We start from the raw sequence: 9,627 nt of genomic DNA, 5'->3' as shown, positions 1-9,627 counted from the left end.
AATTGTAAATTACATCCAAAATATAAATTTTGTCTATGAAATGTTAAACTTTCCACCCACACACACAAGATACCATGTAAGTTCCTGCATTAAATGTGTAGTGAAAGACCAGGATTATGGTTAAATGTTTCCCAATTAACCAATGGGCTGTTGATTCATTTGATGGATTTGATTAAGACGTCATTCAAACAGAGATCACTGTTCCTGTACCTCATTTATCTTTTGGTACTTTCCAAAAATAACACAATGAAGTAGATACAAACTTCCTTCCTTTTTCACTCCTGATATCATTTCATATATATCATTTTATTTGAAAAGAGGACAGAATAAAATAATTGCCAGTAACCTTGTTCTGACATTTATTCTAACCTTTTCATGTAAATTAAAAAATGTTTTCAAAATTGAAAGAAGCTGCCGGGGGGGGGGGGGGGGGGGGGGGGGGGGGGCAGTAAGCAAATTAATGGTTTAGGCCACAATATTACACAACACAGAGAATGCAAACCCCTGAAAAGCCAGCAATCACTTTAATATTCTAATGCATGGAGATTATACATTTCAAACAGAAATAAACAAACAATTGTTGACCAAACCTGATCACTTGTTACGTGGCACTCATCTTACTGCCTCCCACTGTTGTCAACTTTTAAAGGTTTACAGTCAGCTGAACATAACTTTGCAGCACTGAATTGCTTACATTTCTGGACTTATTTACAGAACATTTTGTAGATGTTAATCACAGTGTTAAGTACAAACAAGTTAAAGGTCAGTAAGTTTATAATATAATATATTGTAACTATATGCTCTCTAAATGGTAAAACAGTTGTAGTCACCTGTTTCTCTACCTTGAGAGCAGTTGGATAGGTTAACTCTTAGTCACAGCTGAATCTTCACAGGATTGTCTCCCATAGTCAGAGATCTTCCTCACACAAGGAGCAAATTGTACAATATAGATTATGAAAGTGGTGGGGGGGGGGGGGGGGGGGGGGCAATTAGTCTTTAAAGGCATAAATTGTGCATGAAAACTCAATTGGCAAGTTTTATTTATAAACAAACCGTTTGAGCTGTATTAATAATTTATTGCATCATAACCATCTCAATTAACCTTTTGTCATTGCAATTCCTTTCAGCAGGCTTGCCCCAAAAATTTACATCTGAAGAAGCAAAGTTACACCATATGGTTATAATATATTTCCCTACAATCCATCCCACAACTTACTGATAATATGGCCTATAGCGTGTCTGGTCAGGGTGATGTGGCCCAGGCAGTGGAGCCTGTGGAGGCGGAACTTGAATCCTCGGTGGAGGGGGGCCTCTGGGAGCAGGCCAAACACCAATACCTGGACTATGCCCTCCTGGCTGAGTAAAAGGAGGACTAAGAGTTCCCTGGTCTTCTGTATACTGCGGCATTGAGGAGGCAGAGTAATGGTGGGGAGGCGGAGGAGTGTTGACAGGTGGACCACTGTGCTGTGGAGGGGGTGGCCCATGGGGAGGGTGGTTCATATACGGTGGCATTTGAGCCAAGATGTGCCCTGGCGGTGGGTTGATTGGTGGTGGAGCTGCTGACAGAGGAGGAGGCGGAGCCTGATTGTACACCATGTGGGGGTTGCCAGGTGTCTGTGCTGGGTGCTGCATGGGATGGTTTATTGGTGGGGGTGGGGGAGGAGGTGGAGCATAGTGCTGCTGTGGAGGCAGCATGTGGTGCGGGTGAGAAACTACTGGATTGTTCTGGTATTCAGGATGATGATGAGGTGCAGCAGTTGGGGGCTCGCGATTGCCTGTGCTTGAAGAGTCATCTTGAATAGGAACGGTGATCAGATTACTGTGTTTCCTTGTGGTCACTGTTGAAATACGAAACGTTTCCTGACTCACTGACCTAGGTGGTGGAGGAAGAGACATCTCAGATGGCGGTGGACGAATATCCTCATGTGTCTGGCTGTAGTGATCGTGTGACACATGCTGTAGAGGGGGTGGTGGCATCAAGATGGCATGTTGCTTCGGAGGCAGATGCGTAATATGGTGCTTCTCTTGTGGCATCAGAAAACGCTCAGCAATTTCTGCTGGTGGTGCCATTGCAGAATGGATTGGTTCTGGCTGTGACCTAATGACAGCCTTACCAGTTCTCATGTGCCGGTGATTGATGTGAGCCTGCAAGTCTCTCTGGGAAAGGTAGGTCCGTTTGCAGCCTTGGACAATGCTACACATGAAGAGTGAACCCCGCAAGCACTGCTCAATGCGTTGAACCGGGTCACTACACCTAAAGAATAAAAAAGAAACAGGGTTGGTCAATTCCTATATTGTGTTTCATTCCAAAACTCAAACCATTTGTGCTATTAATCATTTATGCCAGAATACTCAACTTGTTATACATAATCATACAGCGGGACTGGTGGCCTGAAGTGCATATGTTTCAATGCAAGAAGTAAAACGGGTAAGGCAGATGAACTTAAGAGCTTGGATTAGTACTTGGAACTATGATTTTGTTGCCATTAGAGACCTGGTTGAGGGAAGGACAGGATTGGCAGCTAAACGTTCCATGATTTAGACGTTTCAGGTGGGATAGAGGGGGATGTAAAAGGGGTAGAGGAGTTGTGCTACTGGTTAGGGAGAATATCACAGCTGTACTACGGGAGGACACCTCAGAGGGCAGCGAGGCTATATGGGTAGAGATCAGGAATAAGAAGGCTGCAGTCACAATGGAGGGGTTTAACTACAGGCCTCCCAACAGCCAGCAGGAGATAGAGGAGCAGATAGGCAGACAGATTTTGGAAAGGAGTAAAAGCAACAGGGTTGTTGCGATGGGAGACTTCAACTTCCCCAATATTGACTGGGACTCACTTAGTGCTCGGGGCAGTTTGTAAGGAGCATCCAGGAGGGCTTCTTAAAACAATATGTAGATAGTCCAACTAGGGAAGGGGCTGTACTGGACCTGGTATTGGGGAATGAGCCCGGCCAGGTGGTAGAAGTTTCAGTAGGGGAGCATTTTGGGAACAGTGACTACAATTCAGTAAGTTTTAAAGTGCTTGTGGACAAGGCTAAGAGTGGTCCTAAGGTGAACGTGCTAAATTGGGGGAAGGCTAATTGTAACAATATTAGGCAGGAACTGAAGAACCTAGATTGGGAGCGGATGTTTGAGGGTAAATCAACATCTGACATGTGGGAGGCTTTCAAATGTCAGTTGAAAGGAATTCAGGACAGGCATGTTCCTATGCGGAAGAAGGATAAATACGGCAAGTTTCAGGACCCTTGGACAATGAGAGATATTGTAGGCCTCGACAAAAAGAAAAAGGAAGCATTTGTCAGGGCTAGAAGGTTGGGAACAGACGAAGCCTGTGGAATATAAGGAAAGTAGGAAGGAACTTAAGGAATGAGTCAGGAGGGGTAAAAGGGTTCACGAAAAGTCATTGGCAAATAGGGTTAAGGAAAATCCCAAGGCTTTTTACACGTACATAAAAAGCAAGAGGGTAGCCAGGGAAAGGGTTGGCCAACTGAAGGACAGGCAAGGGAATCTATGTGTGGAGCCAGAGGAAATGGGCGAGGTACTAAATGAATACTTTGCATCAGTATTCACCAAACAGAAGGAATTGGTGGATGTTGAGTCTGCAGAAGGGTGTGTAGATAGCTTGGGTCACATTGAGATCCAAAAAGACAAGGTGTTGGGCGTCTTGAAAAATATTAAGTCAGGAGGGCTGAAAGGGTAAGTCCCCAGGGCCTGATGGGATCTACCGCAGAATACTGAAGGAGGCTAGAGAGGAAATTGCTCAGACCTTGACAGAAATCTTTGAATCCTCACTGTCTTCAGGTGATGACCCGGAGGACTGGAGAATAGTCAATGTTGTTCCTTTGTTTAAGAAGGGTAGCAAGGATAATCCAGGGAACTACAGGCCGGTGGGCCTTATGTCAGTGGTAGGGAAATTACTGGAGAGAATTCTCCGAGAGAATTCTTTGGGCAGTACGGTAGCACAAGTGGATAGCACTTTGGCTTCACAGCGCCAGGGTCTCAGGTTCGATTCCCTGCTGGGTCACTGTCTGTGCGGAGTCTGCACGTTCTCCCCGTGTCTGCGTGGGTTTCCTCAGGGTGCTCTGGTTTCCTCCCACAGTCCAAATACGTGCAGGTTAGGTGGATTGGCCATGCGAAATTGCCCTTCGTGTCCAAAAAGGGTAGGAGGGGTTATTGGGTTACGGGGATAGGGTGGAAGTGAGAGCTTCAGTGGGTCGGTGCAGACTCGATGGGCCGCATGGCCTCCTTCTGCACTGTATGGTCAGTGTCTGTTAGACAGGATCTACTCACATTTGGAAGCAAATGGACGTATTAGCGAGAGGCGCACGGTTTTGTGAAGGAGAGGTCGTGTCCCATTAACTTGAATTTTTCGAAGAGGTCACAAAGATTAAAGTTTAAAGTTTAAAAGTTTATTGGATAAACATATGGATGATAAGGGCATAGTGTAGGTTAGATGGCCTTTAGTTTTTTTTTTCCATGTCGGTGCAACATTGAGGGCCGAAGGGCCTGTACTGCGCTGTATCGTTCTATGTTCTATGTTCTAAAGATGATTGATGCAGGTAGGGCAGTGGATGTTGTCTATATGGACTTCAGTAATGCCTTTGACAAGGTCCCTCACGGCAGACTTGTACAAAAAGGTGAAGTCACACGGGATCAGGGGTGAGCTGGCAAGATGTATTAAGAACTGGCTAGGTCATGGAAGGTAGAGTAGCAATGGAAGGGTGCTTTTGTAATTGGAGGGCTGTGACTAGTGGTGTTCCGCAGGGATCAGCGCTGGGACCTTTGCTGTTCGTGGTATATATAAAGATTTAGAGGAAAATGTTACTGGTCTGATTAGTAAGTTTGTAGACGACATAAAGGTTGGTGAAATTACAGATAGCGATGAGGACCGTCAGAGGATACAGCAGGATTTAGATTGTTTGGAGACTTGGGCGGAGAGATGGCAGGTGGAGTTTAATGTTCACAAATGTGAGGTAATGCAATTTGGAAGGTCTAATGCAGGTAGGGAATATACAGTGAATGGTAGAACCCTCAAGAGTATTGACAGTCAGAGAGATCTTGGTGTACAGGTCCACAGGTCACTGAAAGGGGCAACACAGGTGGAGAAAGTAGTCAAGAAGACATATACGGCATGCTTGCCTTCATTGGCCGGGACATTGAGTATGAGAATTGGCAAGTCATGTTGCAGCTGTGTAGAACCTTAGTTAGGCCACACTTGGAGTATAGTGTTCAATTCTGGTCGCCACACTACCAGAAGAATGTAGAGGCTTTAGAGAGGGTGCAGAAGAGATTTACCTGGCTGTTGCCTGGTATGGAGGGCATTAGCTATGAGGAGCGGTTGAATAAACTCGGTTTGTTCTCACTGGAATGACGGAGGTTGAGGGGCGACCTGATAGAGGTCTACAAAATTATGACGGGCATAGACAGAGTGTATAGTAAGAGACTTTTTCCAAGGTAGAGGGGTCTACCTACTAGGGGGGCATAGGTTTAAGGTGCAAGGGGCAAGGTTTAGAGGAGATGTACGAGCCAAGTTTCTTTTACACAGAGGGTAATGGGTGCCTGGAACTTGCTGCCGGAGGAGGTGGTGGAAGTAGAGACGATAGTGACATTTAAGGAGCAACTTGACAAATACATGAATAGGATGGGAATAAAGGGATATGGACCCAGGAAGTGTAGAAGATTTTAGTTTAGACGGCAGCATGGTCGGCACAGGCTTGGAGGGCCGAAGGGCCTGTTCTTGTGCTGTACTTTTCTTTGTTCTTTAATCAGCCAGAGAGTGAGCTTGAGAGAACAGTGCTAGTGGAAAGTCATGAAGAGTCAGAATGAGAGCTTTAAAAGAGAGAAAATGAAACAAGAGTGTGATGTGATAGGGTGGAAGGTAAGTGATTGCTTGCTGAAAATTTATCTTTTACTCTCTTTAGGCAGTTTAAACTAGGAATAGGAGATTAAAAAATTCAATTGCTCAAGTACAGCATGAAGTGAATTATAAGAGTATTAGAACAAAGCCAGTTTAAGTTGAAATAAAGCATGAACTAGATTCTAAAAGAGGGAAGAGAATTTTCTTTAGATCATGGATGAGCAGATGAGAGTTTGCAATTCCTGGAGACTTCAAGAACCACATATGCAGAAAGTGCGAATTAGATCTTGCCAATCGACAAGAGACTGTGAAAGGAACAGCGGAGGATAGAAATAATTGTTATTAGGGACTATTAGTCTCGCCTGGTGCATTAGCACCCTGGTGCCATGGTAAAGGACATCACAGAGAAGACTCAATATATTTTGCAGGAGGAATGGGAATAAGTCAAGTTATGGTAACAAGCGGGTACTGACATACAGAGAGCAGATATTGAGGTCCTACAGTCAGAATTTCATTAGCTAGGAAGGAACTTTAAAAAGTAGAACTTTTAAGGTAGAAATCTCTGGACGAATCCCAGGGTTACACACTGATGAGAATGAGGAAGGATAGGGAGAATGTATGGCTTGACGGTGCAGGAAGGAGGGCTTGAGTCACGTGGGATATTGGACACCAATTCAAAAGGTGCAGGTGGACAGAACTGGGACCAATCATCTTGTCGGAATTGTGGAGGGTTTAAACTAAATCTACAGGGGAATTGGAACCAGCAAACAGAAGTAGAAAGGTGGAATAAGGTGCAAAAAGTGACAGTGCTAATATAATGCAGTACTGGAGAAACGAAATGAAAATCGCTTATTGTCACAAGTAGGCTTCAAATGAAGTTACTGTGAAAAGGCCCTAGTCGCCACATTCCGGCGCCTGTTCGGGGAGGCTGGTACGGGAATTGAACCGTGCTGCTGGCCTGCCTGGGTCTGATTTAAAAGCCAGCTCTTTAGCCGTGTGCTTAACCAGGCCCAAGGGAATAGTACCTACAGACTAATGTTATGATAGGGAGATATTAGAAACTTGGGTCCAGAAATGGGGTCCAAGATGCAGCAGGCAATTTAGGAGCTAAACTGACTGAGAGAAAAGACCGCTTAAAGCAGAGTCATAGGGATACTCCCAAAGCCCGAGTTACATGTCCCATTCAGACTTAACCTCGTGAGTGGGAAATCTCACGATTCCACGGGTCAGCCAGGGTGATCTACTCAAGATCCATTGTCATTTGGGGCAGCCTTGTTTGACCAGCCATTAGCCCATCTCAAAGTCTGATGACCTATTTCTCTGTCAATGGAAGGTTAGTTGCATATGAATGGCATAGCTCTGTCCTTTGGTAGAGGGGAAATCAGACAACCAAGGTAACGACAATGGATTCAGGTCTGGCCGCCTCAGGGGAGAACCTTTATTTGAGGGGCGAAGGAGCGGGGGGGGGGGGGGGGGGGGGGAGAGAAAGAGAGCGAAGGAGGGGAAATGCTGTTTGACTAGTTACAGAGAGATGGCTGTGGAAATCAACCTGAGAGGTCATGAAAGTTGCCACTGAGGCAGGCTTGGAAAGGGTGCTGATCCAATGACCCTAATAAAAGGAAAATTGCTTCGTAAATGCAAGTATTGCCTTGGCCTGTCAGTTGTTGTAATATAAAGTTTGTTTCTAAAATATCCAAGCCCTAATTCTCACAGTATCACTCCTGGAATGAATTGATCTTTCCTCACTGCATTAAAACTTAAAGTTATGACACCTCATCCAGTCTCTTAACTACTGTTGAGAGTTTACCAGATATCCGTAATCCGGGTATTTTGTGCCCGCTGCGAGCACAAAGGGCAATGTAGCACAAAGTTTCACTAGTGTTGGGAGATGAGATTCTCACCTCATTTTTCGTCTTCCCATGCCCCTCACAGTGATGTAGTAAGGTTCCCACCCAAAGGGCAAGAACCACATTGTAATTTAATCATGTAAACCACATTAGAACACATTTTAATTAATTAACCACTCCCCCACCACAGGATTCTGCCCTCCCTCACCTGACTACAACTGGTATATAAAGACATGAATCATTCGAGGGGTTCCCCAGGGAGCGGCAAGGTAAGTATCGCAACCCCCCCCTTCCCCACCCCCCCAGGTGATTATATTAGAACATTGGCTTCAATGTGATGAGAAACTAGCAAAGGTAAAATGTAACCAAAGACTGACAGAAAATTAATAATGGGTCAATGGGTAATCTTGAAGGAGATGTTTCTTGGGTACAGGATACTCCAACAAGGGCGCAAGGTCAGAGAGTCAAAGCCAAGACTCCTTAGATGACAAGGGATAAAAAGAGGGCGTATAATTTGGACATTCTGAATTCTCCCTCTGTGTACCCGAACAGGTGCCGGAATGCAGCGACGAGGGGCTTTTCACAGTAACTTCATTGAAAGCCTACTTGTGACAATGCATGTTAGGCAAATTTTTCAAGCAAGAATTAGGCCAAATACCATAATACGAAAAAGGAAGTGAAGAAAACAAGAATGGCAGGAAGAATAGGAAAATTAAATAGCAGTTAAGGTAAAGGAATGTCAAAAATTAGATACAATAAGCAAAGTGAGAGGAAGTACTGGAGGGACTGGCATCCCTGAAGGTAGATAAGTCACCAGGGCTGGATGGACTTTATCCCAGGCTGTTAAAGGGAGCCAGAGGAAATAGCAGATGCTCAGAGGATCATTTTCCAATCCATACTACACACAAGTGAGGTACTGGATGACTGGGGTCCTGCAGAGGTTATTTAAAGAATAGTGCGACAGGAGAGGCCAGAAAATTAGAGGCCAGACTTCAGTGTTGGGGAACTATTGCAATTGTTCTGCGAGACAAAATAAACTGTCTCTTAAAAAGGCACGGATTGATCAGGGATAGTCAGCATGGTTTTGTTAAAGAAAAATTGTGTCTTACTAACAATTACATTTTTTGAGCAAGTAACGAGGAGGATTGATGAGGGCAGTGCAATGAATATTATCAACATGTATTCCAGTAAGGCATCTGACAAGGATCCACGTGGCAGACGAGTTAGAAAAGTGAGACCTCGTAGGATACAGGGGAAGGTGGCAGGTTGAATCCAAAAGTGGCTCAGTGGCAGGAAACAACGGGTAATATTAAATCAATGTTTCTGCAAATGGAAACAATTTCCAGTGGTGTTCCACAGGGCTCAGTGTTGGGGCCCTTGCTGTTTGTTGTATATATTAATGATTTGGACTTAGGTTGGTCCCATGATTGGAAAGCTTGCAGATGACAACAATTAGCTGTGTAGTTAATAGTGTTAAGGGTCCATTATGTTCTTGTTTATTCCCTTATTTCTCATTTGTTTTATTTTGCCGTTGCATTTTTGATTCATGGATAATGAATGGACACGTGTCTTTAAAGCATTGGCCTGTGCCTTTAATTCAAGCAGAGGAATTCAGCAGCAGGAGAGGTCAGTGATGACTTGCGCGATTGATTTGGCCGATGGGCAATGAATTGGCCGAAAAGGCGGTATTCTGCCTGGTGACAGGTGGTGATTGGATCTGATCCCATTGAAACGGTTCAGAGGCTTAAGGGTTTTTTTTCAGTTTCATTTTGAAGCTAAGAGAGAAGACTTACTCTACTTTCTCAAGAAAAACTGTGTCTCTGACCTGGCATAAAGCCTGCATGAATCGGTTCACAGGAGAACCATGACAGGATGTGCAGGAAAGTTTCAGAATCTGATAACTCTCCAGAAATGTCCAGCTAACT

At 44.6% G+C, this 9,627-nt stretch overlaps 1 protein-coding gene across 1 annotated transcript in view; it reads right to left on the bottom strand.

Annotated features, from left to right (window-relative positions):
- Window positions 1–503: 503 nt before the first annotated feature.
- LOC119973213 (E3 ubiquitin-protein ligase Hakai-like) overlaps window positions 504–9,627 on the bottom strand; it is a 41,011-nt gene continuing 31,887 nt past the window's right edge. The window contains 2 exon segments of the mRNA XM_038810872.1: window positions 504–1,530; window positions 1,533–2,254. Coding sequence (XP_038666800.1) covers window positions 1,373–1,530; window positions 1,533–2,254 — 880 coding nt within the window. The 3' untranslated portion in view covers window positions 504–1,372.

Source organism: Scyliorhinus canicula, chromosome 11, assembly GCF_902713615.1.
Source record: "Scyliorhinus canicula chromosome 11, sScyCan1.1, whole genome shotgun sequence".
Classification (NCBI taxonomy): Eukaryota; Metazoa; Chordata; class Chondrichthyes; order Carcharhiniformes; family Scyliorhinidae; genus Scyliorhinus; species Scyliorhinus canicula.
This window is presented reverse-complemented; position numbering and strand designations above follow the sequence as displayed.